Source organism: Heterodontus francisci, chromosome 3 (assembly GCF_036365525.1).
Source record: "Heterodontus francisci isolate sHetFra1 chromosome 3, sHetFra1.hap1, whole genome shotgun sequence".
NCBI classification, from domain to species: domain Eukaryota; kingdom Metazoa; phylum Chordata; class Chondrichthyes; order Heterodontiformes; family Heterodontidae; genus Heterodontus; species Heterodontus francisci.
Genome location: NC_090373.1, coordinates 91,282,227 through 91,302,836, shown reverse-complemented (window position 1 = coordinate 91,302,836; position 20,610 = coordinate 91,282,227). Strand labels below are relative to the sequence as shown.

General features: G+C 43.0%; 1 protein-coding gene across 1 annotated transcript in view; it reads right to left on the bottom strand.

Moving 5' to 3' along the window:
* The window catches only part of LOC137358404 (fibronectin type III domain-containing protein 5-like), a 265,469-nt gene that overhangs the window by 149,804 nt on the left and 95,055 nt on the right, over positions 1-20,610 (bottom strand). Inside the window, exon 2 of the mRNA XM_068024350.1 lies at positions 3,380-3,498. Within this exon, the coding sequence (XP_067880451.1) occupies positions 3,380-3,498 (119 nt within the window). The remainder of the gene's footprint in view (positions 1-3,379; positions 3,499-20,610) is intronic.

The window sequence follows — 20,610 nt, the reverse complement described above, 5'->3', positions numbered from 1 at the left end:
CCCTTTCCCCATAGCCCTGCAAATGTTTTCCCTTCAGGTGCTTATCCAATTCCCTTTTGAAAGCCTCAATTGAATTTGTCTCCACGTACTCTCAGGAAGTAAATTTCAGATTACAACTATATCCCATCATCTTCCATTTTTTCCTGCTCTTCTGAGCAAGCAGCAAAGGCACCCAGCTGAAACTGGTGGGATCCTTCTTGAAATATACAAATTGTGGCCCAATGACAGAGTTAAAGTAATATTCAGTATCCAATTATGACTTGAGTGGAGAAATCACTGTGTCTCGAGCCAGGGAAACTGTCAGAAAAGATCAGAAGCAGTAGAGCCATTCAAGCTAAGTTTTTTTTTAAATTTTCCTTTTGTGGGAGCTCAGGAGGAGCAGCTGTTACCCAGAAGAGGTAAACAACTTCAATAGTATAGAGAAAAAGTTATCTATCCTGATGTAGACTTCTGACACAAATCAAAATGGAGCAAATGCCCAGCTGACCAACAATACATTCATTTGAATTTATTTAATAAATAATGTCTATATGTGTGACAAATTAGGAGGATCTTGGGTTTGGAGGTTAGGCATTAACTCACACATCATGGCATCTACTTGCATAACAGTGTAACACGGGTGCGTAACAATAATATCCCCTTGTGACTTGGACTAGATATTCACATCTCTTGCACTGGTATTTCTGCAGTTCCTTTAAAGATGGATCAAGCAAATTGTTGTTGAGACTAGGCTAGAAATGAAGAATTAAGCTGCTCTATCTCATCGTGAAATGAACACTTCAAACAACCATTATGATTATATGGATTGAATTAATCTTGTCTTTACATTACTTCTTTGGCCTCCTTATCTCGAGAGACAATGGGTAAGCGCCTGGAGTGGCTATAAAGGCCAATTCTAGAGTGACAGGCTCTTCCACAGGTGCTGCAGAAAAATTTGATTGTCGGGGCTATTGCACAGTTGGCTCTCCCCTTGCGCCTCTGTCTTTTTTCCTGCCAACTGCTAAGTCTCTTTGACTCTCCACACTTTAGCCCCACCTTTATGGCTGTCCGCCAGCTGTGGCGAACGCTGGCAACTGACTCCCATGACTTGTGATCAATGTCACAGGATTTCATGTCGCGTTTGCAGACGTCTTTAAAGCGGAGACACGGACGGCCGGTGGGTCTGATACCAGTGTCGAGCTCGCTGTACAATGTGTCTTTGGGGATCCTGCCATCTTCCATGCGGCTCACATGGCCAAGCCATCTCAAGCGCCGCTGACTCAGTAGTGTGTATAAGCTGGAGATGTTGGCCGCCTCGAGGACTTCTGTGTTGGAGATATGGTCCTGCCACCAGATGCCAAGTATTCTCCGGAGGCAGCGAAGATGGAATGAATTGAGACGACGCATTACATTACTTACTAACATAACAATATTCATGCATTGAGCTGCTACAAATGCTGAATGTCTAGTAAGGCTTCTAACTATCCTCCAGCAAAATGATCCCCCTCAATGAAAGTCCTCACAGCTTTCTCTTTAATAAACCTGACTGCCTTCACATTTCAGGAAGATTCTCTACGTGCCTGTCTTTGAATTTTATGTCTTGTCGTTCACAGCTGGAAAGGGAAGGCCTACCTGAACTATCCACCAACCCTAGCACAACAGGCATGAGCCATTTATTGGTTACCAAGAAAAGCTAACTGATGGTTTATTACTTACAAGCTGTGAAGAAAGAACATTAAAGCTAATTTATTGGCATCTTAACTACCTATAGCCTCTTAACACCTCTTTTTCAAAAAAGCTTGCATGAATACCCTGTGCTTTAAAATACAGCATTTTAAGTAATTATGTTTTCTTAATCCTTTCTGTGGAAAAATGGTCAAAAGATCCCAAAATACAATTACAGTGTGCAAAAGGCTGATGTGTTTAGAAAGTGTCCAGGGATACTTAGGGCCCTCACTGTTGAGTACATTTCCAAATCGAGTTTCTGCAGAGTTTCTCTTGTGGGAGATTGGTGGAAGCCTCTCGAGAAAAGTTGCAAATGGCTACTTTTTGCTGCTTACTCCATGTCTCCCAGGGTTCTGCTGATCTCCCACTGAAGTTACAGGAGGAGATCAAAGAATCGTGTGGAAATTCAGGCCTGCATTTCTGCATGTATCCAGACCACATTCAAGAAGTGCAACAGAAATTGAGCATCAGTGGACTGGATTTTAAGAGCCTGCCGCCAATCTCAGCAGTGAGCTCAAAAATGGCGGCCCGCACCAAAGAGCCGCCGCAATCTCCCCACGCGGTCGCTTATTTAAATAGCTGGGACAGCTCATCCCCCCCTCCCCAATCACATGGAGGGACAGGCTGTCCGCCCCGACACTGGTGCCAGCTGCCTGTGTACAGGTGCCATTGTTAAAAAGGCAACCAGCCCTGCCGACATGTTTAAATTTTTAAAGATACACCTCCCCCCCCCCAAAATTTATCAAATAAATTTCTAATGCCCCTTTCCCACACCCCTCCAATAACAATTACATTAACTATTTCCCCTTTCCTCCCCAAAACACTTACCTTTTAAATCTGACGTTCCCCTCACAGACTGCACAAAGTTTAAAGTTCACCCTTTTCCACCATCCCCTACACTCATTTCATTTATTTGACCCGGTTCCCACCCCACCCCCCACACCGAAAATCTTAACTCCTCCCCACCAGTGTCACGCCGGCTTTCCCCAAATGGGGAATTGAAGGCGCAGGAGTGCCGGCCGCCGCACTGAGGATCGCGGCAGGTCTGGAAGATTGAAGGCAAGTGTATGTTACTATATTCATTTTATTGATTTACATATGTAGATGTAGGTCCCGTCGCCCAGCGGCAGGGGAGGGGGGCCGCCACGGAGCCTCACCGCCACTGGGAGAATTGGGCCGGACCCTCCTGGCGTCGAGTTCTGTGGTGGGCCTCTGCTGCAACTATCATCCGCCTCCGTCTCCACCACCCCCTCCCCCCCGACAAACAAAGCCCAACGTTGTGGACTTGGTAAAATCCAGCCCAGTGTGTGCTCCTATATGGAAAAATGGAAGAATTTTCATCTTAATACAGATAGTCTAAAATAAGGCTGATTATAAATTGAAAGGCACAACATTGCTTTGATATGAAAAATAAAACATTGTCCTTGTATTTAACCACCCCAAAACTTCAGCTGTTTGGCAGTAAATATTGTACAATTCAATGACAAACTACAATTTCTGGAACATTAAATTTGTAATTGTTAACTTTTAGGAGTGGATTCAGCTGTTCTGAAATTGATTGCAATGAAAACTGGCACTTGCTGAGCCAAAAACCTGCATCGAGCAGCAGGTCATGGAGCCTGCTGAGATTTTGTAAACAGCAGCTGAGAAGTGAAATGAAATTGTGAGGCATTACCAGTTGTGATATGGCATAACCAATGATAACATCTCCTTCAGGAACATCCCAGGATACAGTGGCGGAGTTGGCCTTCAGGTGACTGACAGTGACATTGACAGGAGCTGGTGGTCTATCAGCTGAAAAACACAAATCAATGGTTGTTGTTAGATCTGTTTTCTCATGCAACTGTTAACACACCTGGTAAATATTTGTCTTAGTGAGCAGAGACATGTTGTCATGCTTATCCATCATCAGAAGCAGTATGCATGCTGTTAATTTTGCATTCATAAGGATGAGGCTTTACAGATAATTTAGTTCAAATAAAACTTTAACTGTCATTTTATCCATCCTTTGAGCACCATTTTGTGCCTTTGCAATATGACACTATGCTTTCTGATAGTGTCTGTAAAATGTTGCTGCCTCCATTATCACTGCTGTTAGCAGAAACAGTCCCTCCTCCCTCAGGTGGAAGGGATATGACAGCTGGGCTTCAGAGCTTCTAAGCCCTATAAATGTCTGATGGGCGAGACAAGTCCTATGAGCTTCCTTCTCCACCATCGCCATAAGGTTATGTAATTTGTGACTCTGTTACAACTGGTGGTTTCACAGAGTTGGTGAAACTTACCCTGTGCAAGGAGTTCATTAAGGAATGAGTGAAATATAATGCTGTTGTATTGTTGCAACCTGTGTTCAAACCCCCACTCCTGCTTTCAGTTATGTTGCTTTGGACAGGTACTGAGTAAAGGCTGGCCTCTTTCTCAGAAAGAAGGGAAAATCAGAAGCTCACCATTTCTTATGGGCTTCGTAGAAGTCAGCTCAAAAGTATTCAGTTACCTTGACTAAATGTCCTCCCACCCTGCTTTCTGTAAGGACCCTATTCCATTCTCCCAATTTCTCCATCGTCATTGCATCTGTTCTGATGATGCTCCTTTTCATACTAGTGCTTTCTATGTCTTCCTTTTCCTAAACCGAGAATTCCCTTCACCTTGGTTGACAGGGCCCACGACCACCCCTATGCCACCTCCTGCTCTTCTACACTTCCTGTCCCTCCCAGAACATGATAGGATTCCCCTTGTCCTCACCTTCCATTCCACCAGCCTCCACATTCAATGGATTATCCTCTGCCATTTCCATCACCTCCACATGATGCCATCACCAAACATATCATCCCCTCCCCTTTCAGCATTCCAAAGGAACCATTCCCTCTGGAACATCCTGGTCCACTCCTCAAACACACCCAACACTCCTCCCTGTAGCATCTTTCCTTGCAAGCTCACAAGTTGCAACACCTGCCCTTTTACATCCTCCATTCTCACCATCCATAAAAACATATAAACATAAGAAACAGGAGTAGGAGGTGGCGATTCGGCTGCTTGAGCCTGCTCCACCATTAAATAAGACCATAGCTGATCTGATTGTGGCCTCAATTTCCACATAACCCTTCCTTATAGATCAAAAATCAGTCTAACGTAGCCTTGAATATATTCAATGACCCAGCCTCCACTGCTCTCTGGGGTACAGAATTCCAAAGATTAACAACCCTCTGACAGGAAATTCCTCCTCATCTTCATCTTAAATCGGAGACCCCTTATTCTGAAACTGTGCCCCCTAATTCTAGATCCTCTTATGAGGGGAAACATCCTCTTAGCATCTATTCATACAAGCCCCTCAGAATCTGATATGTTTAGATAAGATCACCTCTCATTCTTCTAAACTCCCATGAGTATAGACCCAACCTGTTGAACCTTATTCATAAGACAACCACTTCAACCCAAGAATAAACCTAGTGAACCACCTCTGAACTGCCTCCAAAGCAAGTATATCGCTCCTTAAATAAGGAAACCAAAACTATACACAGTACTCTGGATGTATTAACACCAACACCCTGTATGCAATTGTAGCAAGACCTTCCTACTTTTACACTCCATCTCCTTTGCAATAAAGGCCAACATTCCATTTGCCTTCCTAATTGCTTGCTATACCTGCTTGCTAACTTTTTGTGATTCATGATAAAGGACACCCAGATCCCTCTGTATCACAGCATTCTATAGTCTCTCTCCATTTAAATAATATTCTTTTTTATTCTTCCTACCAAAGTGGATATGGTCACATTTTCCCACATTATACTCCATCTGCCAAATTTTTGCTCACTCACTTAACCTATCTATATCTCTTTGCAGACTCTGTGTCCTCCTCACAACTTGCTTTCCCACCTGAGCCCTGTGGCAGTCCACTAGTTACAGTTTGCCAGTCTGAAAATGACCCATTTGTCCTGAATATCTGTTTCCAGTTCCTGGTCGAGCAATGTCTTGATCTTAAAATTCTCTTCATTGCTTTCAAATCCCTCTATGACCTCACCTCTCCCTATCTCTGTAATCTCCTCTATCCCCACATCCCTCCAGGATATCTGCACTTCTCTAATTCTGGCCTCCTTGTGCATCCCCGATTTTAATCGCTCCACCATTGGTGGCTGCGTCTTTAGTTGCCTAGACCCCAGAGTGATATCCCTTTAAGATCTTAGTATGCTGATGAGCCAAGCACCAGAACACAGTCATGTACTCAGAGCCAGAGTCACTCTACTGTAACACCTAGAGGCAAGTTCTGTAAATAGTTAGCTCTGTACTGCATATAATAGTTAGCTATAATAAACCTGTTTGAGATCTTCAACCAACTAGACTCCACGCATCTCATTTATGTTGCATCAGGCAACAAGAGAGGAAGTTTAAAAAAAAAATACTGGCCAACACAGGGGAAGAAAATACTTAGCTCAAGCTGTAGAAGACAAAGAGCACAGAATGACAGGCTGCAAGAAAATAGGGTGAGTACTTGTTCCACTGGTCGAGGGATACTGCTTTAAAAAAAAGTTTGGAAGTCCTTCAGATTGTTTTATTCCCCACAAAAAGCTCTTAAGTGCTTAAAAAGTGATATTTTTTAAAGCCTCTGTTAAAAGAAACAGGGAAGTCCTGAGGCACCATTTCAGGAGGCATCCAATAGTAAAAAAACACAGGGATCCTCCATCCTTGCAGCTCACAGCTAAAGTTATAAAAAAGAAACCATTAAATTACTCAAATGCTGCAGAGCCTTCAGTCACTCAGCCAAAGTTTGGAAAAACTCAAAACCACTCAAGCATGAAGAATTGCCTGTAGAACGGTTGTATAAACATCTCTAGCAGAGAAAAAAAGCACTTGAAATTCCTATTGCACAATGTGTAAACAGACAGACTAGAGTGCTGGAAGCTAGATAAACAGATAAGCACTGCTAAACACCTACTCCTGTCAATCAAAGCAGCCCAGAGAGTTTCTTTAAAGGAAAAGAAGTACAAGTCACAGAACCAGGTCTTAAAGCAAGTTTTAAAGCAAAGAACAGCAGGAACATGGTTACCAAACAGCATGAACTGGAAAGCCTTAAATATCCTATCCATGTTCAAACTGTTCCAACAAAGAATGAAATTATGCTTTACAGACCAAGTAACAGCAGAAACAGAAAAACAAGCTGTAAAAATTCTAATAGCAAATGGAAATGAGGGATTACACAGCATCAATACCTCAGGCATATCTGAAGGGGACCAGAAAGATCCCACAAAGATCTGGAGTGCTGGAAAATCAGCTCCGATTATGAGTGAATTGTCGAATTCACCACCTAGAATTAATGTCCTAAAGGCAACAGCCTCAGGAATCAATAGACCATTTCATCAGCAGAGGTGACAGCAAGGACAACGAATGCGACTTCTCAGAAACTGAGCTGTCAGACCGAATAATGGAGCTGGTGATTGTATCAACATCCATTGAAGCGTTTCAGAAAGACCTCTTGGGGAAAAATAAAGGTCAAAGCATTGCTCGAAGATGGCAGGAAATACGAAGCCATTGTAGCTGGACAACAGTGCCTGCAAGCACTAGGTGCAACCAGTAGCCTTTCTTTTGGGCCTCCTTATCTCGAGAGACAATGGATACGCGCCTGGAGGTGGTCAGTGGTTTGTGAAGCAGCGCCTGGAGTGGCTATAAAGGCCAATTCTGGAGTGACAGGCTCTTCCACAGGTGCTGCAGAGAAATTTGTTTGTTGGGGCTGTTGCACAGTTGGCTCTCCCCTTGCGCCTCTGTCTTTTTTCCTGCCAACTACTAAGTCTCTTCGACTCGCCACAATTTAGCCCTGTCTTTATGGCTGCCCGCCAGCTCTGGCGAATGCTGGCAACTGACTCCCACGACTTGTGATCAATGTCACACGATTTCATGTCGCGTTTGCAGACGTCTTTATAACGGAGACATGGACGGCCGGTGGGTCTGATACCAGTGGCGAGCTCGCTGTACAATGTGTCTTTGGGGATCCTGCCATCTTCCATGCGGCTCACATGGCCAAGCCATCTCGAGCGCCGCTGACTCAGTAGTGTGTATAAGCTGGGGGTGTTGGCCGCTTCAAGGACTTCTGTGTTGGAGATATAGTCCTGCCACCTGATGCCAAGTATTCTCCGAAGGCAGCGAAGATGGAATGAATTGAGACGTCGCTCTTGGCTGGCATACGTTGTCCAGGCCTCGCTGCCGTAGAGCAAGGTACTGAGGACACAGGCCTGATACACTCGGACTTTTGTGTTCCGTGTCAGTGCGCCATTTTCCCAGTAGTATCAGCACGATAACCAGGTCTAAAAAAGCAAGCAAGCTGTGTAGTTTGTCCCACCCACTGCAAAGATGTCCTGCATTTTGTGACCTGTGCAAGGCGTCTGGTCTAAAAGGACACTGGGCCCGCCTATGCAAGAATTCTGGCTCCAAAGACACAGCCAGCACTCATGGTATAACACAAGAAAACAGAAAACAGGGAACAGGGCAATAGCAGCAAGGAAAACACCAGAGACGGGCATAAATGTAAGCCGATATACAAAGTCCAAAGTGAAACAGACCTGAGACACGACTCAGAGAGAAGCAATTTTCAGCCAAAAGAACAAGCGTTCCACATTGTGAAATAAAAAAATGTGCTGGAAATACTCAGCAAGTCTGGCAGCATCTGTGGAGAGAGAAGCAGAGTTAACGTTTCAGGTCACTGACCTTTCAATGAATGAGCATCTATAGCCCTCTTACGGTAGAGACTTCCAAAGATTCATAACTCTTTGAAGAAATTTCTCTTCATCGCCTCATCTAAGTTCTAAATGGCAACCCCTTATTCTGAGACAATGGCTCACCAACCTAACCTTGAAGTGCTTGTTCAATGAACACAGAATTGATTTCTTTGGTCATGTGTTCAGTGGTGAAGGAGTATCACCAGATTCAGGGATAGTTGAAGCCATTGCAAATGCTGCAGATCGTACAAATGTGCAAGAAGTTGCGGAGTCTGCTAGGACTCGTTAGGTACTGCAGTCGTTTCATTCCTGACCTCGCTATGATATCTGGTCCCCTATGCAATATGACAAAAGAGACTACCAATTGGGAATGGACTATATCACACAAACAGGTGGTACACCATATCAAATGACGTTTGTCAGCAAGTTGCACAACCTGAGAAAATCACCCAACTAGTCATGGATGAAAGTACGGTTGGCTTATGTGTAGTTCTCAGAAAGACAAAACAGACAATCCATCAATTGTTGTGATGGTAGGCAGATCACTAATGCCTGTAGAACAATGTTATTTGCAAAGAGAGAGATGCGCTCTCAATCACATGGAGTATCTTACACTTTCATCTCTACATATATGGAAGCGAGTATATGAGTTTACAGTAATAACCAATCATAGACCACTAGTGAGCTTGTTCAAAAATCCACAAAACAAACCACCCACTTGAATAGAATGTTGGATACTCAAACTACAAGAGTACGAGTTCCAGGTTCAATATCAGCCTTTCGTGACATCTGTTGCCGACAGTCAGTCCTCCTAGTCATCAGGAAGAGGTTGCTGAACAACATTTTAACTACTTAAGGATAAATGCGTTGCCAAAGTCGCTAAACTAGCCAACATCAAAGCAACAAGAAAACAAGATGAGGCTTTGCAACAATGCATGAAGGCTATGGAATCAGGAAACTGGAAAGATGTGAGCGAGAGAGTGTTTACAAATGATATTGCTTACTCACGACAAGCTCTTCACAATGTTCAAAATGAGCTAGCCGTTAAAACCATATCTGATCTCATATTACACAACAACTATATTGTCATTCCACACTCAGTGAGGGAATGTGTTGTTGAGATAGCACCTGAAGGACACCTGGGAATAGTCAAAACCAAACCTTTGGGGAAAGGTATGGTTCCCAGGAATCGACTGTATGGTATAGCACAAAATCAGTGTTTGCCATATCAAGCAACCACAATGTCAAATCTTCATGATCCTCTCAAGATGTCCAAACTACCTCCAGGACCATGGATTAAAGTCAGCACTGATTTCACAAATTTGCCCATTGACGACTACAGCAGATTCCCAATCGTGGAATTATGTCAACTTCAACAAAAGCAGTCATCCCAAAGCTTGACGAGATCTTTGCCTTGTTTGGAATCCCTCAAATGGTTAGAATGGACTCTCATTCAACAGCAATGAGTTGAGCAAATTCACAAACTACCTAGCGTTTACTCATGAAAATCACACTCCATTGGCCAAGAGATAATGGCAAGGTCGAAAGATTTATGCAAACCTTAAAAAAAATTATACGTATACTTCACTCGACTAATGGAAAACCTCCAGCTACATTCATCTTTGCACATCCTATGCATACATGTCTACCTGAGCTACCCCGTGGAGATAATGATTAACATATACGTGAATGCAATCAAGAACAGAAGGAAACAAGAAATTAAGAGCTTTATCGCTTAAGCCAGGAGATAAAGTACTTGTGAAACAAGATGGTCATATTGGAAAACAAACAATCCCTTATTATATCCAACAATTTTGTTGTGACCAATACAAAAGGATAAATGATCACTGCTCAGCACAGTTCACAAATCACCACAAGAAACGAGTCATTCTTCAAAGCACTGAAAACACTACTCGCAGGCGTTGAATCTGATTCTGAAATCGATACCTCAGATGAAGAACGAGTCCTGATGTCAGACGACATCCTACTCATGACAGAAAACACCCACAATACTTAAGAGTCTATGTTATGAAATGATCTATTTACATTTGGTTTGTTTCCAAAATGCAAACAATAAACTTATTGAAACATGCTATGTCTCTCATTTACGAAGAAAGGGAGGGATGTAGTGTTGTAGTGTTTTGAAATTGCAATTGAGAACACACAAGGGAAAGTGAAAGTAAAACAGAATAAAGAAGAAGACTTTACATTCAACAGCCTGCTGAAGTCTCTGTCTCACATATCTTTTACTAAACTCGGTCAGACCTCATTCCAGTCTTGAGAGACAACACTGCAAAACTGTAAAATCATCTTACCTCAACATTAGTACAAAACTATCAGCAAACTTGGATGTGTTACACTTAGTCCCCTCATCCCTTCATCTAAGTCATTAATATAGATTTTAGGTAGCTGCGACCCAAGTACTGATCCTTGTAGTACCCCACCAGTTAAAGCCCACTCACCCAAAAGTGACTCTGTTTTTTGTCCATTAACCAATGCTCAATCCATGCAAATATATTACGCCCAATTCCACAAGCCCTAATTTTGTATAATAACCTCCTGTGTGGCACCTTATTGAATGTTTTGAAAATCCACATTACATCCATTGGTTCCCCCTCATCTACCTTGCTGGTTACAACCTCAAAAAAATTCCAATGTGATATCCCTTTCATAAATCTATGTCAACTCTGCCCAGTCATATGATGATTTTCTGAATGCACGGTTACTACGTCCTGAATAATAGATTGCAGCATTCTCCCCGAAAGAGGAGTTGAGGCCTGGGGCAGATCAGCCATGATCTTATTGAATGGCAGGACAGGCTTGAGGGTTGAATGGCCTACTCCAGCTCCTATTTCTTATGTTCTTATATTCTTACTACTGATGTCAGGCTAACTTGCCTATTATCCCGTTTTCTCTATCCCTCCTTTCTTGAATAGCGGGATTATATTTAATACTTTCCAATCCACAGGGACTGTTCTAAAAGTTAGGGATGACGGGGCATAGTGGTAATGTCACTGAACAAGTAATCTAGAAGCCCACGCTAATGCTCTGAGGACATGGGTTCAAATCCCACCATGGCAGCTAGTCGAATTTAAATTCAATTAATTATTAAGTATCTGGAATTGAAAGCTAGTCTCGGTAATGGTGCCATGAAACTATCATTGATTGTCGTATAAACCCATTGGGTTCACCAATGTCCTTTAGGGAAGGAATCTGCTGTCCTTACCTGATCTGGCCTACATGTCACTCCAGACCCACAGCAATGTGGTTAACTCTTACATGCCCTCTGAAATGGCCTAGCAAGCCACTCAGTTGTCAAGGGCAATTGGAGATGTGCAACTAATGCTGGCTTTGCCTGCAACGCTCACATCCCATGAAAGAATTTAAAAAAAAATTCTGGAAGATCAAAACTAATGTATCCACAATCTCTGTAGCCACCTCCTTTAAAACCCTGGAAGTAGGCCATCAGGTCCAGGGATTTGTCAGCTTTTAGATACATCTCTTTTTTCCAGTTCTGATGAAAGGTCACTGATCTGAAATGTTAACTCTGTTTCTCCACAAATCCTGCCTGACCTGCTGAGTATTTCCATAATGTTATGTTTTTATTACATCTTCAATAATGTCACTAACACACTTTGAGAACTCAAATAAACTTTATTTTTGTTGTGTAGACATACATGTGTACACTAATGCTCTGTCAAGCTGTATAATGCTATTTTATATCCAACAAAGTGCACATACTACACACGTCACGGCCATTGAATTTATGGCATCTGACAATTTTGTGTAGTATTATAGTAAATGTACTGCTTGCAAAAGCAGTCAACTTCATGACAGCAGTTACCTTCTTGCCAGCTCCACTTGTACAATTCCTTGTTTCATCTATCAGCACAACTTTTAGCAGCAGATGCAAGTGATGCACAGGGAACAAGGGGATTGCATCTTTAACTAAAATGGAAAGATTGAACTGAAATCATAAGCATAAGATTAAGTGTAATTAGCTCCAAATCATATCACCACAGCTACAGGGAAGATACAAGAAGCATCCATTGTGAGATTAACGGTTGCTAATTGCAGATAAACATTTCTGTTGATTAGCAGTTGCTTGTAAATCTCTGGCATCTGTTGTGAGCCACACCAGGTTATCAAGACCAGAAAAATTAGTGAAAAATTGCTGGATTCATTTCTTTTTTTTAATACTTTTGCATTATAAAGTAAATCGTCTGAACTGCACACAAGATATACATTAAGATTTTCCAATGTGTTGCTGAATGATATGCTATTTTATAAGGACAGGAATGCTCCAGCATGTAACGTGCAATGTATTCTTCCAAAGTAGTGTTCCTTTAAAGCTACACAGTTAATTGCTGTTAGGTCAATACCAAAGATCAGCAAGAGTTTGATCAGAGAACTGCGGAGACTGTAAAATGCCTGTCAATTTCAGGTTAGAACAGAAAAGTTTACAGCAAGTTCAGGAAAGGTAAAACCATAGATGGGCCCTTTTCCTCCTGTTTTGCAACCAGCTGCTGGACTAAAACCAGCCTTTAATAATCTCGTAGTCTCCACTTTTGCCTTTCCAAGAGTACAGTACACCAGCTTGATGCAGACATATTATAAGTTGGGGGCAACAAATGGGACTGATGAGTGATATCATCCTTCCAATTTCAGAGGAGGTGGACACAAGAACTACCTACATTCAGAGCCCCAGGAATTCCCAGGATATCCGTAACATGGAAGAGGCCCAGCGCAAAAGAGTCCTGATCCAATTACTGCCTATGCTCACCAATATACTATTGTGGATTTTCAGGGCCATTAATTAAATACTAGGATGAAATGTCATCACTGCTATACCACCTCCAAAGTGGCATCAAAACCAATAAAAAACACCGTACAATTACTTTGTCCTGATTTTCATGTAAATCAGGAAGGAATGTTTCCTCTGCACTAATATGCAACTATATCATAAACCCATTTTTAAAAATTTATATACAGTGGATTTTTTCCTTTCAGAGAATGATGAGATTTCTCTATCCATCTACCTTATATGATGCTATTAATTTGAATAAACATAATGCCTATAGTTTGCAGGTAAAATAAGCCCCACTGAACACAGTTATGGCATTATTTAGACATACTGAATTTTGCCTTACTACTTTAAAGGAAAGGTTGCTGTGTCATGATAGCTGATTGTATGGGCTGGATTTTATGCCAAGCAGACGGGAGCATCCGCCCAGCCCGGGGATCCGACCCGCATTTTACGGGTCCCACCTGCTTGAGGGAGGAAGTCCCGCCTCATTGAGCTGCTGGCCAATCATCGGGCCAGCAGCTCTTAGTCCCAGCAGCGCCACCGGCAGTGGTGGGCACTGCTGGGACTGCAACCTGGCCAAGGACATGGAGCCAGGACTGAAGGTAAGTTGGGTTTGCCTCGTCTGGGGAAATAGTTTGCGAGCCGGCGAGGCAAGGGTGGTCGTCTGAGGGGGTGGGGGGTTATCTCGGGTCCTGAGGGTGGTTGGGGCAGTGGAGTCTGTGCCAGATTGTAAGGGCCCCTCCCCCCCCAGTGTGCTGAGAGGCAGCCAGGTATCACTGGAGGCCTTTCCTGTCTACCAGACGCCCGCTTGCCACAGGTAAAATACCCGTGGAGGCGGGCAAAGGCCCTTAATTGGCCGTTATGTGACCATTAAGGACCCTGATTGGCCTGGGGCAGGTGGTTCGTTTCTCACCCGCCCCCCCCCCCCCACCCACCCCCGGCCGCCCACGTAAAGTGGAGTGGAGGCGGGAGCAGGCCGGGAAGGCCTCCTGGAGCCTCCCGTTCAATTTTATGACAGCTCCCCCCCCACCACCCGGCCACCATCTGGCTTGCCAGGGTGGCATAAAATTTCGGCCTGTATGTGTGGACTTGAGTATTAGAAACTATATGGTACTTAGAAGAGAAACTATACTATGGAGAGTCACCTGACTTGGGATAGCACATGTAGCACCAGTAAGAAGGATCCTCCATTAAAAGCTTGTTAAATCTTTGTTAAAGTTAAATCTGTGACTTCAAGTGTGATTCTTTCAGCCTAAGGCTCGATTTCAGTATGCATTACCTAAACCTTTATATACTCCATGTTATTTTTTCTGTATGGAATACTGGTCATTACTATTCTAAGGAAAGATATCACTGGTTTGAGAATGTGCAGCATTTTATTATTAATGAGTCTCTTTGGGGTGACCTAATACGTGTTTCCAAGATTGTGAAAGAGAATAATAGAGTTAATGTAGAAAAATTGTTCGCAATGCGAACATCATTTAAAAATTCAGTATTCAGGAGTAACGAGGGAGATTGTTCATACAAAGAGTATCAAACATAGGGAACAATTTTTCAAGGAAGGTCATTTAAGCAAATATAAATGGGCTCAAAAGTAAATTAAAGAGTAATTTTGCCACTTTTTTTCAGAGTCTGACTGACCTGCTGCATATTTCCAGCATTTTTTGTTTTAATGTAATTGTCATTTACTTTGAACTATCACTTTAAGTGAACTATTTTACTCCACATCATAACAGTGACAGAAAACCAATCAGATGCATCATTTCTATGGAGACGGTGAAATGCAGCTGGGAACCTCAATGCCAGGCAGCAGCCATCACATAGCAACCTGAATGGAAGAACTGTACTGTATATAATTTAAAGACAATTCACTTTTCTGTTCAAAAGTATATTTGCATCCACAAATAAGTCAAGTTTAGTTTGCATAATCTAGTCACCACCTTTACCTAATAAGCATTGTTTGAGTATGATATTAAAAGTAATCCACCAGTGACAAAGCCCTGTGCTACAAAGCCTCTTACAATGGCCCTACAAACATAAATGCTACTTTTCTCGGTTTAGTGCATGAATTCAAACTTCTCTAACTTAGACTAATCAAGTTTGCACTTATCACATCATTACTCTCATTATTTTGATTTAATTCCTTTTTATGAGACCATGTTGACTTATTCTTAATTGTCACCTAATTTAGGAAAAATGATCCAGCAGGTAGCTTGGGATTCAATTTAGATATTTTGTACCACAAAATATACCACAGGGAGAAATTATTTCACAGATGAAATGGTCAAATCACTTGAGTCCATGTTCTGCTGTTCTAGCGACAGGACCTATTTCCCCAAAGAATAATTCACTTTAACCAAGAAAATTTCAGCTTTACTCATCAGGTGCTCTGAGACAAAAACAATGCCCCTCATTTTCCTAGTTAATAAATAAAACCATTGTAAAGGGTGCTGAAATTAATCTGGGTGTGATTCCCAGCTGTTTTTTTTCTGGGAAATGATGAATTGTGAGTTTGGATCACCCATACACGATATAGTCAGGAATATCTTCTACCTCAATCATGTAATGCTGTACTTGAGGCATTTTAAAAATGAATCTTTGAGAGAAAAAAAACTACCAATTCTTGGGAGAAACAGCATTAAAAATGTGAAAAGTAAGGCAAAATGTCTAGTTAAAAATATAGTAAACATACAAGGGATATTTAACAACTCTTGTATGCATTGAGCTTTCTTTCATCTCATTCCAAATGATCACACATGTTGAAAAGAGCAAACCCTGCACAAATACCATTCACTGACTTGCAGATTGTTTGCATCAAATTTGGGTCCTTAACGAGGCTCATGCATGAATTAGGTACAAGCAGTTCATCTCACTAAAAATACAAAAGGCAGCAAATTGCAGGCCAGAAAGAATTCAGGTATAGGCTGCTTTCCCAGTTCAACACTTGCGCTGTGCAACTGCCACAACTACTCTCATGGCACATAGGGCTATTGATTGCCCCAATCCTTTCTGGCCCACAATTCATCCTGTTTGAAAATGTGTTTACTCTGCTAAAACTTCTAAGCTTGTCGAAGCCAAACAGGATGAGAGCAGAATCAAAGCCCTTTGTCAATCAGTGGCCCAATGTGCTGAGAGAATAGTTGTGGTAGTAGCACAGCGGAAGTGTTGAACTGAGAAAACAACCTATGCTTGAATTCTTTCTGACCTGCAATTCTTCCTCTTTGAAAATTTGTTTAACTCTGGTAAAACTTCTAAACTTGTGGAAGATAATCCACTCTTTAAATGCAATGTGATTGCTTATTGGTCTTGAATTGCCAACTTTCCCTTTGCTTCACCTCCTCATGATTTGAATGTTAAATTTGAATTTTCCATTTCTGACAGGCTGTGAGTGATCACAGCTACAATGAATATAACCAACCCCTGTCTAATAATTACACAGCACCGTAATGAAGGGATGCTGCTGTGCAGTGGAGGGGAGCACAAATACTCCTGTCTTTTTGCACAATGATTCTGCATGTTTACATATTTACATTGCAAAAATTATTGATGTGATGTGCTAATGGAACTATGCATGGCATGCAGACCAAAACATTAAGATACAGATTACTATTTGTTTGTACATACCTGCTCAAAATAAAAGGATTCATGCTTCTGAATAAGCAAAGGGTGAAAATTAGTACAGATGTGTGGTGTTCATAGGATAACATTGCTGAAAGTAATTTCCACCGACAATAATTTCCCCCTTTGATATTTGCAAATTGAAGTTATTGTGCTGCATGCTGATTGCTTTATAATGCTGCATCTCCCTCTGTGGATGCATTCTTCAAAGCTCATAATTATCATGATGTAACTCCATCCACATGCACTGGGGGGAATTTTATGGAGGTGGCGGAGGTCTCCTGACAAGCCAGCCAGAGACCTGTGTTGCCTTCTTTGGGAAAGACCCGCCTTATTAGAAAGCAATCAGGCACTTGGGAGGCCAACGATGTGCCTTTCCTGAGATCAGGACCCCGGCACGAGGAGTACCACCTGCCGAGGACTGCCAGCCAGAGTTCGGCAGCTCTTTTGCTCGGCAGTACCACCAGTGTGGTAGTGGCTGTTGCTGGAACGACACTCACTGGAGGCCCAGGATCGCACAGTGACCTACGACAGAGGTAAGTGATGGTGCAAAGGACTTCATGGGATGGGGGTTGTGGGGGAGGGGGTTGGCAGCAAGGGAAGGGGGCTGACTCTCAGCAGATACCCTCCTTCCCGAAGCCAGGTCCTTCAATCAGGCACTGAGTGACGAATGAGGGACACTCACAGGCAGACCACAAGCAACCCCACATGTATTTGCATGTCGTGCTCCCGGCTTGGTGACAGGCCCACCTGCCTGCCACTAGGTTAATACCAGCGGCGGCAGAAAGAGGCCCTTCATTGGGCATTAATTGACCTCCTGATGAAGTACATCTACAAATTGGCGGCAGGGCTGGAAAGCTGTTTACGGGTTTACCGGGGTGGAAGCGAGAAGGTGGCGGGGTCCCCACTTGCCATCCTACCCGATTTAATGCCCACCCTGCCCCTCCAAACCCACCACAGGGGCACAGCATAAAATACTGGCCACTGTGTGTAGAATGTTAGGTGCATATTTTTTCTGAGCGTTAAGCTGAAATAAAAAAGTAGATGTGTGTAAACAGTTATGCAAAAAGTATAGAGGGTAATGATACATTAAAATTTTCCACCTTTGCAATCCCAGCAGGAAGACTCATTGCTGGAATTGCATGTCAAAAGCTCAGGCACACATTGTACATGATTTTCTAACCATTATTAATGCATCCAAATTTTTTACATTCTGTTGGAAGCACAGAGTCGTGAAATTATCCTCCTTTCTACTGGATGCAAGTCAATTATAAAATGCTCAAGAAATAAAAATGAAACTTTGTAAAAAGGCAATTAAGAAAAAAACGCCCACATGAATAGGTAGAAGGGAGCCCTATTAGTTACAAAGATGGGCAGGGACAGTCAGTCAGTCATCTATGCTGCACCACAAGTGCCCTCACTGACCTCAATTCAGGCTTCCATAGGGAGGAGTCAATCACCATAACATTCAGTGTTGGGTTGAACAGGGCCACAGTGAAAAATAGTGGGAAGAGGCCAAGTAATGTTAAAAAGACAAGCCTTAAGGCTTTGTGCTTTAATGCGCAGAGCATTCGCAATGATGTGGATGAATTAGTCAGGCAAATAGATGTAAAAGGGTATGATATAGTCTGGATTATGGAGACATAGCTGCAAGGTGACCAGGGATGGGAAATGAATATCCAGGAGTATTCAGTATTTAGCAAGGACAGACAAAAAGCAAAAGGCAGTGGCGTTGCATTGCTGGTTAAAGAGGAAATTAATGCAATAGTGAAGGCCAATAAATCCCCAGGGCTTGATGGTATGCATCCCAGAGCACTTAAGGAAGTGGCCCTAGAAATAGTGGATGCATTGGTGGTCATCCTCCAAGATTCTATAGACTCTGGAACAGTTCCTACAGATTAGAGGGTAGCTAATGTAACTCCACTATTTAAAAAGGGAGGTGGAGAGAAAGCAGGGAATTATAGACCAGTCAGCCTGACGTCGGTAGTGGGGAAAATTCTAGAGTCCATTATCAAAGATTGTAAAGCAGAGCACTTAGAGAACAGTGGTAGAATCGGACAGAGTCAGCATGGATTTACAAAAGGGAAATCATGCTTGACAAATCTACTAGAATTCTTCGAGGATGCAACTAGTAGAGTTGATGAGAGGAAGCCAGTGGATGTGGTTTATTTGGACATTTTGACAAAGTCCCACATAAGAGATTAGAGTGTAAAATTAAAGCGCATGGGATTGGGGGTAGTGTAATGCGATGGATAGAAAATTGGTTGGCTGACAGGAAACAAAGAGTTGGGATAAATGGGTCTTTTTCCGAATGGCAGGCAGTGACAGTAACACTCTCTGGGTGAAGAAATTTCTCCTCATCTCAGTCCTGAAAGGTTTACCCCATATCCTTCGACTATGACCCCTGGTTCTGGACTCCCCCACCATCGGGAACATCCTTCCTGCATCTACCCTGTCAAGTCCTGTTAGAATTTTATAGGTTTCTATGAGATCCCTCCTCACTCTTCTGAACTCCTGCGAATATAATCCTAACCGACTCAATCTCTCCTCATACGTCAGTCCCGCCATCCCAGGAATCAGACTGGTAAACCTTCACTGCACTCCCTGGATAGCAAGAACATCCTGCCTCAGATAAGGAGACCAAAACTGCACAGAATATTCCAGGTGTGGCCTCAACAAGGCCCTGTATAATTGCAGCAAGCCATCCCTGCTTCTGTACTCGAATCCTCACGCTATGAAGGCCAACATACCACTTGACTTTTTTACTGTCTGTTGGACCTCCATGCTTACCTTCAGCGACTGGTGTACAAGAATGCCCAGGTCTCGCTGCATACCCCCGTAGCGGAGGTGCGGGAGCGGGCTTACAGCTGCGAAGTCAATTTCAGTGTAAGTTTAAAAGTGAATTCCCTGTTGTTTTCGGAGGACCAGGGGACTGCTGGGTAAGTAAAAACTATATATTTGGGTGGTGGCTGCAGGGATGGTGCAGGAGGGAGGGTTTTGGTTTCCTGGATAATTGGGGCTCTTTCTGGGGTAGGTGGGACCTCTACAAACAGGATGGTCTTCACCTGAACCAGAGGGGTACCAATATCCTGGGGGGGAGATTTGCTAGTGCTCTTCGGGGGGGTTTAAACTAATTCAGCAGGGGAATGGGAACCTAAATTGTAGTGCCAGTGTACAGGATGTTGAGAGTAGTGAGGTCAGGGATATGGTTACAAGGACGCAAGAGGGCACTGGCAAGCAAGAACCTGGTTTAAAGTGTGTCTACTTCAATGCCAGGAGCATCCGGAATAAGGTGGGTGAGCTTGCAGCATGGGTTGGTACCTGGGATCTCGATGTAGTGGCCATTTCGGAGACATGGGTAGAGCAGGGGCAGGAATGGATGTTGCAGGTTCCGGGATTTAGATGTTTCAGTAAGAACAGAGAAGATGGTAAAAGAGGGGGGGGGTGTGGCATTGTTAATCAAGGAGAGTATTACAGCGACAGAAAGGACGTTTGAGGACTCGTCTACTGAGGTAGTATGGGCCGAGGTTAGAAACAGGAGAGGTGAGGTTACCCTGTTGGGAGTTTTCTATAGACCTCCGAATAGTTCCAGAGATGTAGAGGAAAGGATAGCGAAGATGATTCTCGACAGGAGCGAGAGTAACAGGGTAGTTGTTATGGGGGACTTTAACTTTCCAAATATCGACTGGAAATACTATAGTTCGAGTACTTTAGATGGGTCAGTTTTTGTCCAGTGTGTGCAGGAGGGTTTTCTGACACAGTATGTAGACAGGCCAACCA